Below are 24,221 nucleotides of genomic sequence, written 5' to 3'. Positions count from 1 at the left end.
TTGCCCCAATGCATTCAACCAATTTGGCCTGTCTTTGCCTCTGATGTTTCCTCACCTTGATATTTGTCCTTAGCCTCTCTGTCTCCATGGCCAACCTGCAAGGATGCCAAAGGAGCTGCTTGACACTGAGCTGTCAAATGGAGACTGTGGCAGAATTACAGTGGGGAAGAAAATAGAGTGTCAACTACTAACTCTCACTGGGAAGGACTGTTAGGTGGAAAGGAGGTATGGTTCCATGTGTATGTTACTATTTATCAAGTACTTAATAAATTTGTCGTAGAAATGGAAAATTGATTGGATTACATTTCATTTATATAAAGAGCCATTACTTGAGTTCACCATTATTTTAAGAGTTTGAATTGCATATTTTCATAAGCACTATGAAATGTCATTATAACTATACATTTTATTTTGATATGTTGTCTTTAAGATCCTCCAATACTTCACGTCTGACAGTCCCAAAATCCAAACTCAAATCCTTCGGTGACAGAGCCTTTTCCTGCACATCACCCCAACTCTGGAACTCTCTCCCCCAGTCTGTCTGTGACTCACCCACACTCCCCATATTTAAGTCCCGTCTAAAAACTTACCTCTTCTCCCAAGCTCATGACCTCCCCTACCCATAACTGGTTTCCTCTTCTTAAGTTTACCCGATTGTTTCCTCCCCGTCCCCCTCCCCTCATGTATGTCTTTGCCTTGTTCCCTGTAAGCGTCTTTGGGTGTTTGAAAAGCGCTATACAAATTTAATAAATTATTATTATTATTATTATTAAGCATGCATGCACTATTTTTTACAATTGTATTGAAGCACAGGATGTACGATTCACTCAAGCAATGCAGAGGGTCTCATGAAACGCTCACTTGTCGTCATTCATACGCAACACCAAATTGACATTATATTATTACTGTGACTGAAATAACGTAAAATGAAACGTGTGGTGTTTAAAATGCTATTATGCTCCATTTAAAAATATATTCACCACACCTGCTTTTTTAGATCAATTCGAGTATTTGTGGTTAAGTATTCATTCATACCGTACACTCGCCAATATTTGGTATCATTGGTAGTTCTGGATCCGTTTTACGGAGGTGGTCAGCATGTGGCTTGCGGTTTTTCCGTAGGCACATTCAACCTGCTTCTCAGTCACATTCGTTAACGTTACCACAACACAAAAAGCAAACCAGCAACAGTAGCCTAAAGAACATTGATTTATAGACGCACATGTTGTGAATATCTCTCCATTGATTTTTGTCTATAGGTAAAATGAAGAGAAAATAGGTATAGGACAACATTTCTGCACCATAAAGATGAATAACAATCAGACAGACAGTAAGACAGAGCCAGATGAGATGATGATGTTGCGAGAGCTGGAAGAAGCAAGTTGAGAGCACCACACAGAGAGCCAGAGGACTTGGGCGACACTAGTTGGACACAGAGCAGGACAGACAGACAGATGAAGATCCTGAGTGAGAAGGCTGAATGAGACATAAGCAGAGTGTACAATCAATATACCACCAGGTTTGAGAAATTTGAAAAATAAATGTGCCTGCTAAATGTATGATTTTGACTCTTATATTTTATGAATTAAAATTAATAATAAATTAAAATGCTATTTTAAAAATGGGGAAATGTGATGCATAAATATGTCTATCATTGGCTAATTTGTAGTCTTAGTCCCTGGTCAAGCTTCAGAATATAGTGAAATAATGTACTGAATAATAGAATAATAGTATAAATAAATAGCATGAATAAATACACTGAATCATTTTAGACAATTGTGCATGTATGTCTCTTCATTTTGAACCACAGACCAAAAAGCAATGGAGAGGAAGACAACATTTGCATTTCAGCTGTATATAAATAACGTTTATTGAAATTGGCCACGGTCTCGAAAGGTATTCATTTGACAATGTTTCTTGTTGTAGTTGTAATTTAAAATGGTTTAGTACCTCACTATTTCATACTGAGAGCTGCTTCTAACAAGTTGTCGCCCGATAACTATTGGGGTGTGCATTATTAGACACACCTCTGCAAACTCTAATCACAATAGTAAACATTCTACCTATCAAAACCTGTCAATCAAAACTGAGCATTATTTTTAGCATTGGTATGGCAAAGGCAATGCGTATTTTGCAGTATATATATAAAGCATTTTGAGTTGAGAGCCTGTGCATTTCATTTTTTTATTTTTCCGTGTTTCCCTACCATGGTGTAGTTGTGAGCCACGTTAAGAAGGTCCATGCAGCCCTGCGCGTCGGCAAAGGAGCGTATACCCAGGCAGTTGGAGGGATGGAGCTGCTTCATCAGGAAGTTGCAGCAAACCTGGATGACTTGTGAGAGCTGCAAGAGGCAAGCTGCCGCCAATAAACTCTCAATGGTCTCCTCTTTCAACTCAAGGACACCTGCAATGTCAGAGTGTACAAGCTACGTTTTTTATGTGACAACTAAATGTAGCTGCGCCGACAAAAAACTGTCAAGGCGATATAGTTCACTCGTAATTTCTGCCATGCTACCACGGAATAGATAAAAATGAGCGTAATTCCTTTTCCTGGGTGATAACATTCATTGACGTAATAAACGCCAAACTGTTTTTTAAACCCCATCATATAAGTTGAACAAATCATCATAATAATATTCTGTTTTTATTTTTTAATACTACTTAAAATACAGTCAAAAAGTATGCTTAGTTACATACGGAAGAAGAGTTGTGCTCATAAAGTAACATGAAGTAATGAGGATGGCCAGTAATTGAGTGAGAGGTCCATTTTAATCACTGTCACGTTCCAGGGATCTCATAGTGACTTGCAAGAGCCTGTGAATGTCTTTATGAGCACTCACCAGTGTAGGCAAATTGAACTAGGGAGGTGAGGGCATCCGGATCCACCCCCTCCATCTTGATCTCCTCCTGTTTGGCCTCCCTCACATCGCTTGTGAACATTGCAGCAAAGTAGTCAGAGACGGCGCTCAGAACCAGTCTGGTGCAAAGAAAATTCAAGGAAGGCTCAAAGGCAGCAGGTCAGCAGGCATGTATTGTGTACTTAAGGGTGAATATTGGTTATGCATTGAAGCACAAGTTGGAGTACGATTACACCATGTACTATGTGGTTTTGAAGTGATGTTAGTTTACTATGATAAATTAAAAACCTGAACTATATGCAAAGGTGATTAAGACGGCAACTAGTTGGTTTTAGATGTGCAGATGAGACTTGTGGAAGCGGTTTGCAGAAATGGACAGCCAATACTATATATGGCATTCAAAATACATAAAGTAGCACAATGATTCATCATGAGTTTCAAATTGTGGCGCATTCAGCCAGTCAACCGAGGGCAAGATGTCCACATATTGACACGCCTGTGCTTTCGATCCCTGTGTGCGTCTGCGTCTCAAATATAACACGTCAATGTGAAAGGGCAGAGGTGTAATTAGATCACAGCAGTGGGTTTTATTTGCGCACTGGTGAACAATGTGTTTGCTCATCTATTGGCTCAACTGTCTCCTAAGGATTATTTGATTAGTCCTCAACAAGGCTGGCCGGTAAGCCGAACATTCACACTGGAAATCTTAATGAAGTTTGTGCATTTCACATCAAATGTAACAGAATAGTACATCAAAGCCGGTAGGAGCGCCGACCTGTGAGCTGGTATCTTGTGATCGCCTGCTATTAGGAGCACATCACAGAGTTGCTTATGCTGCAGGTAGCTCTCCATCTTGCGGAAGGTCTGCTCGGCGTGATTTGTGGCCTGGAAGAATTCGTCAGAGGAGTTGGTGTTCATTCTGGTGAAGGTACTCAGAGCTAACCTGGAGAAGACAAGATGAGAATGATCTGGGATTATGGAGTCTGATCCTCATTAGTGTTCTTTCAGTCCTTTTGTTCCCTTATTAAAGTTACAGTAGCCCTCTATTGTTAGAAAAAGAATTCCACTTTAAATCACATGGATGTGATTTTTTATAGTCCTTGTCCTAATTTGTCTCAACGATGATCTTGAGCCTGTCCCAGATGACTTCAGGCCACCTTGATCTGTTTCTACTATATAGACGAAACAACCGATTCCTTTCATATTCACACTAATGATCATTTGGAATCATCAATCAACCCGACACGCTCAAGTTCAGGGAATATATAGTAAATGTAAACTTCACACTGAAAGGCCCAAGATGAGATTCAAACCCAAATCGAAACCTCAGCAGACATGTTATCCGCGAGTCCTCGGTGATAACCACTGAGCTGAATGTCAGTTTCAAATATTGAGTTCCCCTCTCCTATCCAAGACACAAAGAGGCAACCATAGGAATGATGGCAGAGGGGAACAATAGGGCTTATTTGGACATGTGGCACTCATAAATTAGCTGTCCTTTGTGGTGCTTTTGCATCTTTCCAAGCAGAAATCAAAACTGTTGTGGGCTAAACTCCGTGAATAAGTGGATAACTAAGTAGCCCAGTCCAGTGAGACACACAGTGAGCCTTCCCTTTAGAACAGCCCATGTTTATCTGTGTTCACACAAATGTGTGCCAATCACAGGGAGAACTCAACAAACGTAGACGCCTGTTCATCGCTGCATTGTGAGAAAGCACATTGGCGTCTCCGCGGGCTGCAAGATTACACGCTGCTTCACCAGTAATCCCTATGATGCGTGCCGAACAATGCAACCCGATCACTTGGTACCCTTCACAGAGCTGGTCCATTCTGACATTTGGGCTTGTTTATTTCCTTGCACAAAAAGAACCACATCATGTCACAGAAGGATTTTGCTGTCATCAGGAACACGCTTCTGCTGTGTAAAGAGAGATAATGCTTGAGAAAAACAAAATTGTTGCTATTTAACTTTATAACTATTACAGAGCGTAACCATTGCCATCAGAAAACATTACTAACTGTAGTACCGTTTGAACCCTGAGGTATTGTAACAATCAGTCTGATAATATCCACACAAAGAACATGCACACTCCACACAGGAAAGCCAGCTCAAACCCTGCACTTCAGAACTGTGAGGTGGCATGTTAACTGGTGTTGCACTGTGCCACGCATTTAAATATTTAATTAGTTTAATTAAAAACAATCTATAGAAGTAGTTGGTTTGAAATGCACAACCCAACCAACACCAGTCACAGACCAAGTCCTCTGTCCACTAAAAGCTGGTCAGCAGCGCTTTAAATAGTTAATACTGTACTGAACCTTATTTCCATACAGCTTGTTCACTTGATTTGCCTGATTAATATTTATTATGCTGCCACAAGACCAACATAATTTAGACAAGTTACAGATTTGTTCCAATAAATGACCAATGACTCCCATTTTGGTTGGCAGCACAAAATATTGACATAGAAAAATTGATTATGCAAGGAGAATGGAGAGGGCGGTCGATTAAACATTGTGATCAACACCCAATTATAAAGTTAAGCCTAGTGTTTGACTTTTGTCTCTGAATTGTTTGTTAAAGTCGTGAAAATCTCTTTGCTGAGCTTTTTAACATTGCTCAAACGTCTCTTCGGGTCAGTCTTTATTGTCTATATGTTATGGTGAAGTGCAAAGCATAATACATAGGGCTGTCATAATAATTCCCTAATGACTGCTTCATCTTGGATAGAAACACCAAACAAGCCGGAACAACAATAGAGCCATAAAAGCATTCCCTTTGTATCGGCTCTAAGGCCTGCTAAAAAGGGTTTTTCATGCATGCTCATCTCTCCGACACTAATTGCTTTGGCATCGCATTCCAGAGGACGGTAAATTTCTCAGAGGTGTACATTTCCCTTGCAGGAGTGGGTGGAATCATCAAAGGTATACAGCCCAATTTTATTGAGGCACTAAAGCATCACTGCACCCGACTCAGGGAAATTACTGTGGCCCACTGCAATGTATCGCATATAACAAACCAATTCACTCAGTCACAAATGATATCGGGGCCCGGCGAGGTCTTTTGTGGTCTCTAAGAAAAGCCATGATTTGCTTGCAGCACTGTAAAGTTGTCTAATTAGGCAAAATGTTTCAAAAGTCTTCAAGATCTTTGAGAGCACTGCTTTATTTTACAGCCAAAGAAAGCTGATATAAGCAAATAATCTAGGACAAAATATTTTTCATGAACAATCACCACCATTTTCCACTTTTAGAATGCGGGAAAAAGTATGTACATTTATGCTAGCTATTCGTTTTCACATTGGTGTGGTTATGTTGTTTAGCTCCATGTGGGGGGTTGCATTATTAGAAACCTACCTCAGTATAATGGAGTTTAGTTCTTGGCTAATGCAAAAAAAAAAGTTACCCTGGAAGTGGTTTATATGGCTTTTAACCACCTTTTCATTTTCTCTCTTGACTTCATATCAAACCTCTTCTTAGCCTTCATGCATTTGGCATGAGGTCTGTTTAAAGCTTTCTCAGCAGATAACGCACAGTGATATCTAATCTATAGAGAGCAGATTTAAATACCCACATCACATGTCCTTCCTATGCTGCATCAGTGACTGTTCCCCAGATAAGACCTGCTGGGTAAAAAAAATTGAGTCAGTCATGTTACTGGGGATCTCAGTGAAGCATCAGATGCTTTCCAGGCAGCAAAGTCAAGCCATGATTATTTGCCACTGAGGGCTAGACAGAGATTGGTTTGAGCTTACGAAAGCCTCATGCACTTTTATACTGTATATATTTCATGAGCTCCTTCCACCTCGGTGCACTAGCAGTCATGCATGTTGGAGTTGGGTGCATGTGGAGTTGGGTGAGTGAGAAAAAAACAATACATACATAAATACAGTGTATTTTTATTAATGAGATCCAAACTGGGAGGCTGCAATGACGAAAGTGGTCTTTTCTGTCTGTAATCTCTTGATTTTTCAGTGGTTATAATTGCACTGGACGTTTTAAACCCTTCTCACTTGGTGGTGAACATGAAAAATATCCATCCATCTTCTGTACCGCTTGTCCGCTCAGGGGTCGCGGGCGTGCTGGAGCCTATCCCAGCAGTCATCGGGCAGTAGGCAGGGGACACCCTGAACTGGTTGCCAGCCAATAGCAGGGCACACGAACAACCATCCGCACTCGCACCTACGTGCAATTTGAACGGCTGAAATTCTGAACTTTTGTCCCGTTTTCATCGTTTGATCTGAAACACAAATGTCTTCAGCAGACAACAAAAACAAAGGAATTGACGTTGCTGTTGTATTACTTTTAGTGGGGATTAACTACGATTGCATACTTTGCTGCCTGTTCCTAATGTGCTATGCCATCATGAGAAATGTATGTCTTTAGGCAGATGTTAATCATTGGGGCTATTTTAGTTACAAACCAGCATTTAAAAATAAGTTTAAAAAAATTATTATAAGAATCTTGCTTAAATATGTGCGATAAATTAAATTACAAGTCTTCAATATATTCATTTATTTTCTTTACAGTTTATTACAGTTATCTATGACAGTGATTTTTAATACAAATGGCTGGAAATGAGTGCCTCGGGATACTGCGGAACAGAGTCATGGTGTTTCCTAATAGCAGCAAAAAGTAAAAGAAAGGCTGTGTAAGGGATTATTTTCTTTGAATTAGCTCAATGTGCAAGGTTGGAAAAAGAGCAGATGCTGATTTGCACGGAAAGGGAATGTGACCAGCATATAATTTCTCATATGTACGTATGTGTGTGTGGGGGGGGGGAGTATTTCGCAGAATGCGATCGATCCTTCTTTCTGAGAATCTACAAAGTGCTACTTAACGCATCCACAAACATGTCATGTCTGAGAGGACACCTCTGTATGTGCCATACATAGTGATGCGTGTGGTGTTATTAGGCATCCAAATATCTGACTTACTGCTTTTGACATGGGAATGGTGGTGGGATTTCTTCTCCAAGGTGGCGGAGAGGGAATTGAGATATCATTCAAACTAACAACTGCTGACTCCAACCTCTGTTAGTGTTTATGTGCAAGAGGTAAGGGTTTATTTGTGTGTGTGTGTGTGTGTGTGTGTGTGTGTGTGTGTGTGTGTGTGTGTGTGTGTGTGTGTGTGTGTGTGTGTGTGTGTGTGTGTGTGTGTGTGTGTGTGTGTGCGCGTGTGTACACACACATATATATACGTATATTCTATATATTCTATATACTATATTTACTATATATATATATATATATATATTCCTTTCAGGTTAATATGGGCTATATATTCTGTGCCATCTATGGAGCCTGTTTGGACAGGGACAGAACAAATACTGTATATATGTGGCTGCATTTGACACAAGGGTGGGAGAAAGGGAGATTGGTTGTGACTTAACTGTTCTCCCCAAGTTTGATTGAGCATACACATACCGCAGGACAGCAGGCCTATAATTATTCAAAGTCATTATGTACCTAATAGAGCATAAATAGAATGAAATAGGTGATTCACAATCACAACTTGTTTGAAAATCAGTGCATTAAACTATGGCTGGACAATATGTGAAAAATAAAATCTTAACACTAATGTGATACTTTCCAAGAAGAGAGAGGAGGTGAATGCTATTTTACTTTTTCCACATCCGACATAAGTCATTTGTCGATTTAACCTGAAGATTTGTGACAAATTATGTGTCAAGGACTTATGATGCGAGACGTAATAGGGGCATCAGGCTGGTGTAGTAAATGAATGTGCACATCTCAGTGACATCTGCCTCGCTCTCCTTGTGTCACACAGTCACTGGCCTACTTAGCCTCGTAACTCTCCTCACGGACGCCCCATTCAGATGTCAGTTCCAGCTATTCCTGTGTAACTTTAAATTGTTGAGGGGTTGCATTTGTTCTTTTTTTATTAACACGAGGCTTGTTTGAGAGATGCTTGTCAGTGTTCTGATTTGGTGCTTCATCTAAGTGGGTGATGCTTAAGCTCTATGGACTGAGCAATTGACATCCAGTTACAGATAAGTGAAAAAAGTATGAATTCTTGGTAAAAAGCAGAATTTATGGTGCCATCAATCACAATAAATTATTTATGGCCTGAAGTAGCAAAGCAGCCCAAGACCATCTCACTACCACCATCATGTTTGGCTGTTTAGTACTTTTTTTCACATAGTGTCATAGCTTTGAATAATTTTGTTTTCCTTAATAAATCAAATCACATTTTAAGAACCATTTGATATTTATTTAGGCTATATTTGGCTGATGGTTCGATTTTTTTTTTATCATCTTAAACATTAACGTAAAGTATGCAAAAGATTACGTTTACAAAATGGCAATTTTTTTCATGGCATTGTCAAGTGCATGTACCAATTTTAACATCTCTACCAATGTTTAAAACATGATTACACACAACACTTGACAGGGAGAAAAAAACACAACCTACACAGTAAACCACATGCACACGCAACGGACTCCATCAACTTCAGTCTCCTTCCTTAAACCAGATGTATACCATAGTATCATGAATGACTGACCTGGAAGAGGTAGCAAGGTGCCACAGAGCATCCAGAAAGAAGATGAAGAAGAAGTAAAAAATAATACAATGCATTAGAAGAAAAAACTGAAACTGAAAACTAACTGTTAACTTGTCTGGGAACTACCTGTACATTGCACACAACCAGTTCCTCCTACATTAGTGTCTGGCCCGAGAACAAGCTTTGGGCTCCTTCTCTCGTTCCTGATTTTTTTGTTTGTATTTATTTACTCATTTATCATCATTGTAGGTTGACAGAAAAGTACCAATGCTGTTTTCTGTCAGAGCCCAATTAATTTGTTAGGGCTTTTCTGTTTGTTTGCGGTGTAAAAAAAGAGCCTGATATATGTTCATCAAATTCATCATCCGTTTGTTTGTAAGATTACAGCTAAAACACTTTTCATAGAACATAAGGCATTTAATACAGAACAAATCTAGGTAAAGGTGCGGCTCCTCCAGTTTTCATTGTTCATTCAGTCAATCATTCATTTCTACAAGAAAGTATATGTACAAGAACTTAAATTTTCATCCAGATGCGGACATTTGGGGTATTGGAAAAGGTCTGCACACTGCTGAGGGTCGTTCTAGTTTACGTTGAACTCATAATAGTGAAAAATCAGTGTTGACGTTTAGCAATTTAATGTGTGCAGAGGAAGGCGTTCTCATTAAATTGACTGTATATATCAGATTACTTTGCTCGGTTATGAAGTCCATAAATGCATGTCACTAAAACCAGGCAAGAAGGCCAAGGGCATGTTTTATGATCCCATGGAGTGCAGCCCTTTTAATATTTCACCATCGTTGTCAAATATGATGGTGTGTGTGTGTTACATGACCAACATGAACTCACGGTCCCCCTGAGAGCAAGTGAGTAGCACACATTTTTTCCCCACTGTGGACACATCTCTTATGCATGCACTCTTCACACATAGGGACCCCCCCCACCGCCACACACCAAATATGGATATCTGCCAATTATGAAGAGCAGAATGTTGAACTGATTCCAAAACTGCATGCTAATTTGGAATAATTCCCAGTCCATCCTGTTATCCCTGACTTTCAGTGAACCCCGCTTGACACGTAGTATGCATTCAGTTTGACCCTATTATAAAATAAAGCAACTGCCGTCAATTTTTTAATCCTCACCAGGTACATGAAGCAAACATAGTGCCAGGCTCCTCAGAAAGTCACAGCCAAAATTAATTATATTTCATCTTTGAAATGAAGGTCCTTGCCTTTTAGCATGCAGCCAGAAAGCACACAAGCAGACAAACAGATTTGATAGTTTAACAGCCAAACTCTCATACAACATTAAATTATTTAAAAAAAAAAAAAAAAAAGACTAATATGAACATGTGGACATTTGAAACCATGGTTTGGAAAACACTTTTCATTATGATAAATCAAACCATGAGCTGCAGCCACTTGCTGTGATGGCATTTGCCTTGTCAGGTGACTTTAATGGGCATCGGGGTAATTCATGTGATAGCGGTGCTTTCTGTTTAAAAGGCCCACTGACAGTTAAGTGATGTCACGCCTTTTTCTCGCCTAATACATTAACCCCATGAAAGTTGGACACCGTCGGTGTAAAGACATGACATATTGGAAGATAGCAAATCTGGGCTCAAAAGGGAATGAACTTGAGGCTTTATGTCTACTGAATAATTAAAACAATATGTCAATGATTTACCCTGTCCAACAAGCTGTGGAGCATGAAAGTGAGTCCCGAGGTCAGTGGCGTCTCCTTGCCTTATTCATTAGACGTACTTTGCCAAACACTTCAAAGCAAAGCTAACATGCACAGCATACACTCTTCAGTTAATCAAAGTTCCCCAAAGGCCCTTTTTGGATACATTGATGCTTCGACTTAATCAGCACAGTTCAGAAAAGCATTTTCATTTACAGTACAATATTTTGCCATACGTAGGGTAGCTTGTGGAGGGATGTCAAAATGAAGAGGCTGCATTACTCAAGGGGGGTCTCACAAAGTAAACTGGCCGCCCTCCACCAACCAGTCTAATTTCCATATTTTTCTATCCACACCAGATCTTGAACCTGTGACTCCAAACAAACAGGCTTACTGTACCACTTGTGTTTGTGTTTGACCGTGGTTGTAGAGAGAGAAAATATTAGAATTAGCTTTCATTGTAAGACAGTGCACTTCTATCTACACCGCTCCACGCAACAACCACAATAAGAAACATGTTTCTGAATCTCAGTAATGTCAGATGTTTTTAACTGCGCTTTTTTAACCAAAATGCATTAGATTGTGCAGGTGTTGTGGAGTGAGCGTATGTAAGTGACTCAAGTTGCACCACATGAACACATGGGCTGTGAGGTCAACAATGGTACCTCTCTCTGGCCTCCATCTCTGCAGGTTCTTCCTTGCTGCTCTTTACATCTTCTTTGCCCGTGTTGGGGTCCTCCTTCCTGGTGGTGCTGGGTGAGGAAGCCCTCTTGGATGTGTCCTCATTGACTTGAAGGCCCGGCACGGTGTGTTGCTGTTGTTGCTGCCATGAATGCTGACCCGCTCTGACACTGATGGGAGTGGGTCCCGGCGTCGGCGCCAGGATACTGTGGGCCGGGCTGCTTGACTTCCTAAGTCCTCCTCCACCCCTTTCCCGGGAATGGCTCTTGAGCCGGCCCTGGACCGGGGTCCCCCTGTGGTCGGTGCCATCCTGCTGAATGTAACCTCCTATCCCGCCGACACCACCGCTTCCTGCCGAACCTTGGGACGAGTGGCTGAACCAGCGCCAGCGGAGCCTGAGGATCTGCTTCACATCAAATTCCTTCTTCCCCGACATTCTCCCCTGGCTTTGGAGACGAGGGCAATGGTACGGTGGGTGCCCAAAAACATGGAGAGCAGACAAGACAGGAGCCTCGGTTTCAGTCCTCACTGACTAAAGGATGCCTCTTCTACTCCGTTATTGTCTCACTCCACTCATGGCCACCCCCCAGCTCCCTCCTCTCTTACACCTCTATTGTTCTTTTAGTGATGTGCAGCAGTCCTCTGCAGCTTTTATTCTAAGCAGCCTCCCTCCAACTCTCCGCCTATGCCTTCCTCTCTCTCGTTGCCTCCTGTGCTGCTGCTGCTGCTGGTGCTGCTGCTGCTGCTGCGGCTGCTGCTGCTGCTGCGCCGCTGGAGCTGAGTTAATGCACATGCATGATCCATACTCCCTCCCCTTTACCACCCATGTTTCTCTCTCTACCCCCTTTCTCTCTCCTTCTCTCTCTCTGCATGTCTGTTTGACACACACACACGCACGTAATTACCGTATTTTTCGGACTATAAATCTCGTTTTTTTTTCATAGTTTGGGTGGGGGGGCGACTTATACTCAGGAGCGACTTATATTTGTAATTATTCACAAATGTTTACTTGATCATTAACACATTACTGACTTACTAGTATAGTTGATCACTTCACATGTTATTTTCACTTTAAACCGCATGAGGGCGCACTATGGCTGTGGAATAATTGAAGCCTCACTGAGTTCCATTCACTGACTTCCGGAGTCAGGAAGTGATTCGTTCACTCTTGTTCACTGAAATGAGTCGTTCTTTTGAACGAATCGTTCACTCACGAGCCAACTCACGAGCCAACACTACCGTCTATGTGCCCAGCAGCTTGGCCATCGGTGCTTCGAAATAACTTCGTTCTATGACTCCGCATGTCCTCAGCACTGCAAACTTTTGTGCCGGTACACCACATGAAGTAAATGACGGGATTTTTTTTTACCTCATCTAATATGTATCAAGCATACGAGCTGGTGTTTTAGAACAGCCTAGATGAGTAAATAAGAAAAAAGAAAAAAAAATGGCTAATCTTCTAAAAAGGTACTGCCTTACTTTTTTCTCTGTTGAGAGAAGTGCGCAATGCAAAGCGGATAGTGCTGCGAGGAAAAGTTTGACAAGCGTTAGTACATTCATGCTTAGCACATTTCGCAGGGGTGGGAAGTCGAACCCTAAATCCGAGGAGTTCCAGCGCAGCGACGGAGCCACTCGTGGCCAAACGTGGCGAGCTCGGCGATAACTCTGCTTTCACTTCGAGTCATTCTTATCCGTTCAGTATTTCGTTCCGCCCGCGTTGAGTAAATGGCTGGTGTCATCACAGACATTTTTAACATCTCGCTGGACCAAGCCAAAGTGCCAGTATGCTTCAAGGCTGACTCCATCATTCCGGTGCCGAAGAAACCTCAAATCACCTCATTGAATGACTACAGACCTGTGGCACTGACTCCCATCATGATGAAGTGCTTCGAAAGGCTGCTCAAAGAACACATAGTCTCCAGACTCCCCCCAACATTCGATCCGTTCCAGTTTGCCTACCGGCAGAACCGCTCTAGTGAGGATGCCATCTCCTCCGTTCTTCACCTGAGCCTGGCTCACCTGGAGGAGAGGAACACCCACGTGCGGTTGCTGTTCCTGGACTTCAGCTCAGCGTTTAACACCATCATTCCACAACATCTGGTGGAAAAACTGGAACACCTGGGCTTCAGCACCCCCCTTCGAAACTGGCTGCTAGACTTCCTCACCAACAGACCTCAGTCAGTCCGGGTCGGACAGAACACCTCAGATGTCATCACCCTCAGCACAGGCTCCCCTCAGGGCTGCGTCCTGAGCCCCCTGCTGTTCACCCTGATGACACACGACTGCGCCCCCAGGTACACCACCAATCACATCGTGAAGTTTGCAGACGACACAACGGTGGTGGGCCTCATCAGGGACAACAACGACCTGGACTACAGAGAGGAGGTGGAGCAGTTGGTGGGCTGGTGCAGAGAAAATAGCCTGATCCTGAATGTGGAGAAGACGAAGGAGATCATCGTCGACTTCAGGAAGAACCAGCCTCACCACGCTCCACTGATCATCAACAGCTCAGCTGTGGAGGTGGTCAGCAGCACTAAATTCCTGGGAGTCCACATCACAGACGACCTCACCTGGACTGTGAACACCACAACACTGGTCAAGAGGGCACAGAAGCGCTTGTACTTTCTGCGGAGGATGAGGAGAGCCCACCTGCCCCCACCCATCATGAGGACGTTCTACCGAAGCACCATAGAGAGCATTCTGACAAGCTGTCTCTCGGTGTGGTGTGGAGGTTGCAGCGCCTCCGATTGGAAGAACCTGAGGAGAGTGGTGAGGACAGCAGAGAGGATCATCGGGGCTCCTCTTCCCTCCATTCAGGACTTGTCATCCCAGCGCTGCGTGTCCCGAGCCCGTAATATTATCAGTGACCCATCACACCCCCACCATGGACTGTTCTCCCTGCTGCCCTCTGGGAAGAGGTTTCGCAGCATCCGCTGCAGGTCCACCAGGTTCTGCAATAGTTTTTTCCCTGCTGTCGTCAGACTGTTGAACATTCAAACGTAGCATTCCTCTGCACACTTGTAAATACTGCTTTTGTCTCCTGCACTGTTTACATACTTTATCACTGCTGCACTTTGTACTTTATAATTATCTTATTTCATATTTTTATATAGAATGTCACTTTTTAACCAGCCGAAATACCACTACATTGTTGAAAGCCGTATGCAACGAAATTTCGTTTTGTGTACACCTAGTGTTGACAAAATGACAATAAAGTTTGTCTAAGTCTAAGTCTAAGTCTAAATACAAGTGTTGGCTCGAGAGTGAACGATTCCTTCAAAAGAACAATTTTTTTTCAGTGAACGAGTGTTTTTTCAGTTCATATGACTTCAACCAGTAGGTGTCGGTAATGCGCATTGAAGCTGGTGCCACCTCGCCGTAAAACAAAACGAAGAAGGAAATTACGTAACTTCCCGTTCACGAACGAGTCGTGAATTGCATTTCCCGTTCCCAACCGAGTCAGTGAGTGAGTGATTTGCATATCCAGTTTATCTCGAGAACGGATCAGTGCGGGAACGAATCCTGACTTTCCCGTTCGCGAACGAGTTAATCGGTGAACTGCCTTCTCCTGCATCAACGGATCAGTCAGTGAACGTATTGCGTCTCCTGGCGTGAACTATGTAAGCCAGAATGTAGATTTACGATTTGCCAAGGAGAGAAAGAACCACTCACTGAAACACCACTTGTTTTATGCACGTTTTCTCCAAGCTAACGGCTAACTTTATTGCATGAAGGGATGCACCGTTATGTAACAACGGGGAGATTATGCTTCTCTATGGGTAATCTTGATTTTATAACACTTATAGTAGTTTTTAAATAACGTGTATGCATATATACGCTTAAATATTGTTATCCAATATATCTACTGCAATTTCACATTAGATTGCTGGTTTGAAATTTACTTTTATTATTATTATTATTATTTTAATAAACATTAAAACCTGTTAAAACTTGTCTGGTGTTTTATTCCTTGTTTTTATTTTTTGGGCATGAAAACAAAAATCTGACATTTGGTTAACTGCTTTATATGACAATACGTGTTTTACGTTGTGTAATATGTGTTGGTGTCCCCCAAAATAAAGAGCAAGTAGTCAAATACACATTTCTTGACACGTACAAAAAATGCATAAAGTTATTAGTTACACCTGAAAATGGTGGTGTACCTAATGGAGTGTCCGAATGACGTCACAGATCAAACAGCCAATCAGAAAGTGGGGATGAGGGCGGGTGTGGCACTTTTCACTTTCACTTAAGCTTTTTCCCTAATGAAGTGGCCTGTGATTAGGTACACCTCATGGACACTTCAATAGGTACACTACACGAAGTAAAAAAAAAAAAAAAAGGAATAAATAAATAAATAAATAAATAAGAAAGTGTAGCGAACGATTCGGTGAACGATTCTTTTGAACAAATCTTTTGAGTGAACCGATTCTAAAGATTCAGTTCACTTATAATTGGACTGCACATCACTAGTACAAAAGAGTGCAGACGACAAGGGCTGCCAGTTCGAAATAGCCGACTGGTTAGTGACACGGGCTCTTGCTTGGTAAGAACCCGGTTTGATCCCAGGTGTGCGCATATGCCAAAATGAGCTTTTAGAATCGCTTTGTATGCGTATGCATATGCAAACAATTGCAAGTATTTATGTGTAAATTCATAAGGTGGCCCCACCCCCAAGTGAAAAGTGCCACACCCGCCCTCACCCCCACTTTCTGATTGGGTGGTTGATCTGTGACGTCACTTGGACACTCCATTAGGTACACCGCCATTTTCAAGTGTACCTAATAACAGGCCACTTTATTAGGGAAATATCATGGTCAAAGGTCACAGGTGTCAAGCTGTAGTCCTCGGGGCCGCATTCCAACATGTTTTCCAAGATTCCCTCGTTAAGCGCACCTGCGTGAAAAGTTTTAGCTCCTGCAGAACGTGAAAATGACCAAAATCTTTTCACGCAGGTGTGTTTAACGAGGGTAACTTGGAAAACATATTGGAACGCGGCTCCGAGGACTAGAGCTTAACACCTGTGACCTTTGACCATGATATTTCCCTAATAAAGTGGCCTGTTATTAGGTACACTTGAAAATGGCGGTGTACCTAATGGCGTGTCCGTGTGATTCCCTCGTTAAGCGCACCTGCGTGAAAAGTTTTAGCTCCTGCAGAACGTGAAAATGACCAAAATCTTTTCACGCAGGTGTGTTTAACGAGGGTAACTTGGAAAACATATTGGAACGCGGCACCGAGGACTAGACACCTGTGACCTTTGACCATGATATTTCCCTAATAAAGTGGCCTGTTATTAGGTACACTTGAAAATGGCGGTGTACCTAATGGCGTGTCCAAGTGACGTCACAGATCAACCAGCCAATCAGAAAGTGGGGGTGAGGGAGGGTGCGGCACTTTTAACTTGGGGGTGGGGCCACCTCATGTATTTACTCATAAATACTTGCATTTGTTTGCAAATACGTACACATACAAAGCGAGGTTCCAATTCTAAAAGCTCATTTAGGCATATGCTCCCACCTGGGATCGAACCAGGTACTTATCGAGCAAGAGCCCGTGTCACTAACCAGTCGGCTATTTCGACCTGGCAGCCCTTGTCGTCTGCACTCTTTTGTACTAGAGATGCGCAGTCCAGTTCTCTTAAGAACTGAATCTTTAGAATCGGCTCACTAACTGATGACGAGTCCGACGTCAGCGGCGCGCTGCACACACGGCGTTGTTTACAGAAAGGACGAAGAATTCGATCGATGGATTCATTGATTTGGAGTGACACAGATGGTTTTAATGTTACGTCGGCCCATGCTCAGCTCCTCGTTTGTGTTTATGTCACGTTAGCATACTGTATCGTTTAGCCAGTTTTTGCTGGTTCATGTCTGTACTTGGTGTTGGATTTTGCCAAATAAATTTCCCCCAAAATGCTACTTAAATTCCGGTGCGACTTATATATGTTTTTTTCCCCTTTATTGTGCATTTTATGGCTGATGCGACTTGTACTCCGGAGCGACTTTTAGTCCGAAAAATACGGTACACACTTGTAGACCGTGCGTTTGAGAAAATGTCACCCCTGACTCTGCTCAGTGTGTGTGTGTGTGTGTGTGTGTGTGTGTGTGTGTGTGTGTGTGTGTGTGTGTGTGTGTGTGCGCGTGAGAGAGAGAGAGAGAGAGAGAGAGAGAGAGAGAGAGAGAGAGAGAGAGAGAGAGAGAGAGAGAGAGATAACAAGGCTTTCCGCTCCAGGATGATGAGGCCACACCTGAACACAGTAAGGTGTTTCCTGCTTTAACTGCTTACTACATGGCTGCTTATGGTAATAGCAGCATCCTTTGTAGAGTTTGTCATGCTTAGCAGGGGTCACCAACGTGGTGCCCACGTGCTACCTAGTGCCCATGGATGCTACATTGATAACCCCTGCTATACAACCCGCAAGAGTAGTCTGCGGGGCTGTTCTAAAAAATAGCTCACCAGTGGTAGGACATTGTGATTTTCTAGGAATGTTTTAGAATCATTTAAAATGTGAACACTACCAGAGATTTATGAAAATAATGTTGCATATATGTTTCTGTTTCCTAAATATTGTGAGAACTCATTTACATGACCAGTGTCTTCACAAAGATGAATATCAGTATTAACAATAGCACATATTGTTAAGTCAGGGGTTTTCAACTGGTTTTGTCCAAGGGACCACCATTATAACCAAGAAGCAACTTGGGGACCACTATTTGAAGGGCTTTTCTATAACAGAAGTGCACCAGTTTTGTTCATGTGTGTTGTGTATACACAACGCAACAAACCAAAATGCATCATGCATCTGTGCACATCTGCTGTGACTCTCACATCAAACACAGTCCCATGAGGGAGTGTCAGTGGTGTCGCTGTGGAGAAAGTGAGGTTTGGGGTTTTCTCCGTGAATGTGACCATGCAGATAAATATTCCCCTCCACTGACTTGGAAGCCCCCTTTGAGAACAGCAAAAATAAATAAATAAATTGATGAACACTCAAGGTCATTGAGCTGCCTGTCAAAGCTTCAGAGCAATCATTTACATTTCATGAACCGACCACTCTTGTGAATAAACCACTTCAATAGGGTCATATAAAGGTAAGTTGGAGGACCATGAAATTCATGAAAACAAACAAGTTTGTGAAAGCATTCTGTTGGGACGATCAGGTTCAAGTGTACTGTATACTATGTATGTGTGAGAAATGTCCCATTTCAACTAGAAAGAGCAGCCATTAGGGCCTAAGAATGAATGTAGGCATTCTTTTTGTCATCCCACTCGCTACATTAGTAGGAAGCTGGATTTCCTAGTAGAAAGCAGCCTTAACTGCCATTTCACCCTCAAGTTGGTAAACTGTCAAAGGACTAGCGCTAACAGATGACAGTGATACACAAACCCTCATTATGGGGGACAAAAGAAATGCATATGATGACGCTTTTAAGTTAAAGGCAGTCGATTTGGCTCCTAATGAAGGAAATAGAGCTGTTCATGTACTATAGAGGTTTCCTCCTGCCACTAGAGGGCACTGGGCTATTGTTGATAACATCTTGTTGCGTCACCCTTTTCAGTATTTATTTCCCGGTCATGTCTTCTCCGGAGCTATACGTGTAGCTCGTATCGCATTGCCAACTTTACCCCTGTACGTGATCCCGTTTTATTTATTATTAGTTCTGTGTTACTAGTGTTCCCTGCACATTAAATTTATTATGGTCGTGTTGGTTGAGATTTATACGTTTGTATGTTTGCAGAGCTCCTTCATCTCTGTCAATAAACATTATGTTAATAAAAGGTATGCGTCTCTTTCCTGACAATCTTCTTTGTGTACATTCTCTTACAAATGGTAATTAAACATTAAAACACCTGCGGCTTATAGTTCGGTGCGACTTATATATGGACAAAACATGATTCTCCCTTAATTTTAGCTGGTGCGGCTTATAATTAGGTGCAACAATATATCCATCCATCCATTTTCTGTAGCACTTGTCCCCATGGGGGTCGCGGGTGTGCTGGAGCCTATTCCAGCAGTCATTGGGAAGTAGGCAGGGGACACCCTGAACTGGTTGCCAGCCAATAGCAGGGCACACAGAGACAAACAACCATCTTCACTCGCACTCACACCTACGGGCAATTTGGAGTGCTCAATCAGCCTACTATGCATGTTTTTGGGATGTGGGAGGAAACCAGAGTGCCCGGATAAAACCCACACAGGCACGAGCAGAACATGCAGACTCCACACAGGGAGGGCCGGACGTGGAATCAAACCGGCACCCTCTGAACTTCGAGGCGGACGTGCTAACCAGCTATATACATATACGTATATATATATAGATAGATATGTATGGGTTTTTTTTTTTAACAAGTCAATGTTTAAAAATTTGCTCCATGCCTTATATATAGCCCTCAAAACAGCCTCAAGTATGTCAAATTTAAACTGGGAATAGTGTTGAGAATAAACTGCATACTTGAGCTCCTCTAAATGCAGAATTAAGGTAGCGAGAACTCTCTCGGACTGCATTTCACTTGTGTAAGAGCCTATTTCTACATTTTCTGCTCCTGACGTCCCTATCGACATCATTATGTTTATGTTTTATGGTGAGGTGCAGGTTACTTAATGTAAATCATGAAAATGGAAACAGTCTTTTCTGTTGTGAACTATAAAAACAGGCTCCAGTTGCAGAGATGAAAGGGCAAACTTGTACTCAAACGGCTTCAATTTGCCACCTCGAAAGCTCTCGTCCGCCTCCGCTCCGCCGCCTCCCACCTTACGTTGGGAAGAGTGTGTGGGCATTAGCAACGAAAAGGTTATTTGTAACCAACTCCTGTGTCCACTGGCATCGGATTAAGCCCCCATGCCAAGGTAATTTAATGGGGTAATTATACAAACATTGACAATATCTATAAATCATATTCTGTTCACAGTCTGTGGATTGCATCTATTTCCTGATTACAAATAACCTCCTTAAAAAACAGCATTCATATGACAAAAATAAGTAGAAGAACAGAAATGTTGGTGCATACCCAGTGCCCGTGCTCTCCGCCACCTCCCCACCACCTTTCCTCCAGTCAACGTAAATGTACTAATTCCACGTGATCGGCGGATCAATTACAGATAAATGTGCCATGCCAGACAGACGAAAAACCACTTCCATTCATCCTTAGACCGTCCATTTGTTTAACTTTTTCTTCTCGTCGTTTACTTGCAAATTGGCTGTCCATGACGGACAGACGGACCATTCCGTCACTGGGACGGAACGCCCAGCTCTGCATCATAGCTTATCATAGCAGTCTATAGATACCACACAACTATGCTCCCTAATGGTTTTGTGCTGTAAAGAGGGTGATTTAATGTGATGCTTGCTTGCTATTGTTACAAATTTCAGGCCAAATCTATTTCATGTATTAATCTTTGGAGAGGTCTAATAATTCTTGGACCAAGAAAAAGGTTCCTGTAAAGCTATACTTTTTTGTTCTAATACGTTTTCAAATAGAAATGCTATCACAAAACCCTACAGTAAGACGAAAAGTATGCATGGTTGACTGTCACAGCACAAAATAAAACAGTTTTATTTTTTTCCCCTGAAAAATACCTTGCAAATATACAATACGTATAAACAAAAACAAAATGCTAAGTAAATTATTCACAGAGTAGAATAATTTAAATAAGTGCGTGTAATACAGTCTTCATAGTAGCCAGTAAAATGTTTGTGCCCGGGGTAAAAACAAATTTTTTATATGCAGTCAAAGGTCAAAACAATAAATTATTAATTTGTGCAATATCTACCCATGAAAACAGATTTTATGGCTTGTAGTGTTATGTTATTTTGGAGCCCAAAGGGGACCACATACACAATCTGTTCCCAATTGAGTCCTGGTAATTGAAAGTGTTGAAATGCATGACAGGGTGTGAGTATCCCAGGTATGCTTAAATCCCTGCAGGGTTTTTACTCTTTCCTTTTACCAGACACAAGATTTTTTTTTTCACTGTGCAAGTGGAACTCACCTTACCTTCTTTACCTTTTGATCTTGACTGTTTTGCAATAAAATACGCCAGTGACATGAAAACAACACAGGCTAAAATGAGTACTTTTTATTATTATTATTCTTACAGTTATGAATTATGTGATGCAATGCGGTGCCATGCTCATTAAGTGTAATTAATGGCAGAAGAATAAATAATGAGGATTAAGGAATCTTTCAAAAACAATTAAATCACAGCCATAAAAATGTAATTAACTTGGTTTTAGTACCCAAAGTAATGACTTTGTCCATCTTGACTACGTTTTATTGTGCTTGCACTAAAGTCAAGGCACATTGTGTCAGCAACTTTGGCAATTTCAGTCAGATCGCCTATGTGTTTTATTACTTGTTTTGAAGTATATAACTAGAATAGAGCACAGACCTCTGCTAAGGTTGAGCCGATAACAAAGAGCTTGTTAGACCACATTGTGGTAAGTAGCATTTTCTGCAACCAGAGGGAAAGGCTCTCTGATAAGAAAACATGATTCAATAAAAGGGTAGGGTATATTGTCAATCTATTTGTGATAAGCAGAAAAATTACATGATACAGACCGAACCAACAAACTGTAATCTCATTGCCAGAGACAATGCATGGGCACAACTGTATATGCAACAAAATGGCCCTATTCCTTTAGAACAATGTCAACTTGTCCAATAAATGTATTCACATTGTCATACTCATAACAAATAAACTATTTTGTCTCATTATATTCTGACAACAGAAGTCTATTTGAATGAAATACGACCTCATATATAGAAGCGAGTCATAACATTGGGTCACATCTTCAATGCACGCAGGAGTCAAGGACACCATCTGGCTGCACTCCACAAGACACACGATGTCACATGTAACACTTATGTGCTAAAACCCATTGCCATACACTATCTTCCTCCCACGGGAAAACATAGTACTAATACGCTTTGTCGGATAGTTGCTAAAGTGATCTGAGATCTAATTACTACTTACTACTTACATATTACTATTTCGTGCTTCACCTACGCTAACAAAACATGGAATGCATAAAAGTCAATGTTATTGGCACCACAACTCCATAGCTATTGATTTAAGAACGCTATTTAGAAAACTATGGAAAACGATGAGTAAAGTCTTATGAGCTAGTTTTCTTGTCATTGTCACCTACCTTGCAACATTTAAAGTGAACAGAAAAGTCATGAAACAAAGGTGGCCTAACATTTTTTTTTTTATGACCGAAGATGGTATGGGTCATAGTACAGTTGATAGGCTAGTCATTATAGTAGTACCAATAATTAGAATTCACTTTTTCAATCTGTGAAAAGATAAAGGTACATAACCACACACAGTAACAATGTTTGGCCCAGCAGTGATGACAGAAATGCTCCATATGTTCTGTCAACTCTGAAGTTATTATCGAGTAATATATTATCTTACCTGAAAATGGATTCAACGTTTGAAACAAACTTTTAGATGCAATACCATCACAACTGCGCGGTACTCTGTCTTCTCTTACAGCACACAAATGCTTGCCTCTCCACAAAGGAAAGGGGGGCACTTTCCTCTTTCAAAGGAAGCAGTTCCTTCCTTTCTCTGTATAGAGTCACAAGAATCATGCAAGGATTGTCTTGTATTTGAGGTCTAATGCTTCTTTCACTGAACACGCAGCTAAACGCAATTTAACTTTATTCACCGAACACTAAAACAACCATCGCAGCATAGAAAGTACTGCACAGAAAAATCTAACTTGAAAACAAAGATAGATAAAACAATAAATTAATAAAGACAATAAAACAATACAATGCTGAGGTGATAGCCAACGAATATATAAATGTGTTTTGAGACAAGAGACAGACAGCGAAGGGGCTTGCTTTCCTAACGTTTAGCAGGAGGTCATTAAGGGAGGCACCAGCAATGGAAAAGGTTCAACCCCTCTGAGCCTCTGTTTATATCTCCAGTAGTGTCTGGTACACTGACCTGAGCCATTAATCCAATGACTTCTGGCTTGATGATACAGAGTACATCTCCAAGCAGCAAGTGTATGAGGCAGCTTCACAAATCGCTTCACATTGCCTGCATCAATAGCTACAGCTGTGGAAACTACATACTCAAGGTGGGGTCATCTATTTACTGTATATGTCAGTGGTTCTTAACCTTGTTGGAGGTCCCGAACCCCACCAGTTTCATATGCGAATTCACCGAACCCCTCGTTAGTGATTTTTTTTCTTTTTAATTCAAGACATAGATGTTTCTTACTGGCGCACAAAATGAGCCATGCATGAACATCACCTTGTTCAAAGAACAAAACCAACACAATGCATGAACTCACAACAAAATACATACTGTCAAATCAGAATTTACACGATAAATCAGGTTTGTTTGGACCGCCTCAGTGGAGGCTCTGTCGAAACCCTGAGACCGACTCACCAAACCCTAAGAACCACTGGTATATGTACTGTAAATGTCTATGGAAATACGTACTTGCC

General features: G+C 41.6%; 1 protein-coding gene across 2 annotated transcripts in view; it reads right to left on the bottom strand.

Moving 5' to 3' along the window:
- Positions 1-23,946, bottom strand: part of klhl4 (kelch-like family member 4) — a 37,205-nt gene extending 13,259 nt beyond the window's left edge. Inside the window, exons 1-4 of one of the 2 annotated variants that reach the window (XM_037261421.1) lie at positions 23,173-23,946; positions 3,633-3,800; positions 2,840-2,976; positions 2,207-2,403 (exon numbers count right to left, since the gene is read on the bottom strand). In XM_037261421.1, coding sequence (XP_037117316.1) covers positions 2,207-2,403; positions 2,840-2,976; positions 3,633-3,775 — 477 coding nt within the window. In that variant the 5' untranslated portion in view covers positions 3,776-3,800; positions 23,173-23,946. Of the gene's footprint in view, positions 1-2,206; positions 2,404-2,839; positions 2,977-3,632; positions 3,801-11,734; positions 12,578-23,172 lie in introns of those variants that run through there. The other variant, XM_037261420.1, reaches the window with a different exon arrangement.
- Positions 23,947-24,221: the final 275 nt, after the last annotated feature.

The sequence above is a fragment of the Syngnathus acus genome, chromosome 10 (genome assembly GCF_901709675.1).
Source record: "Syngnathus acus chromosome 10, fSynAcu1.2, whole genome shotgun sequence".
Taxonomy (NCBI): Eukaryota; Metazoa; Chordata; class Actinopteri; order Syngnathiformes; family Syngnathidae; genus Syngnathus; species Syngnathus acus.
This window is presented reverse-complemented; position numbering and strand designations above follow the sequence as displayed.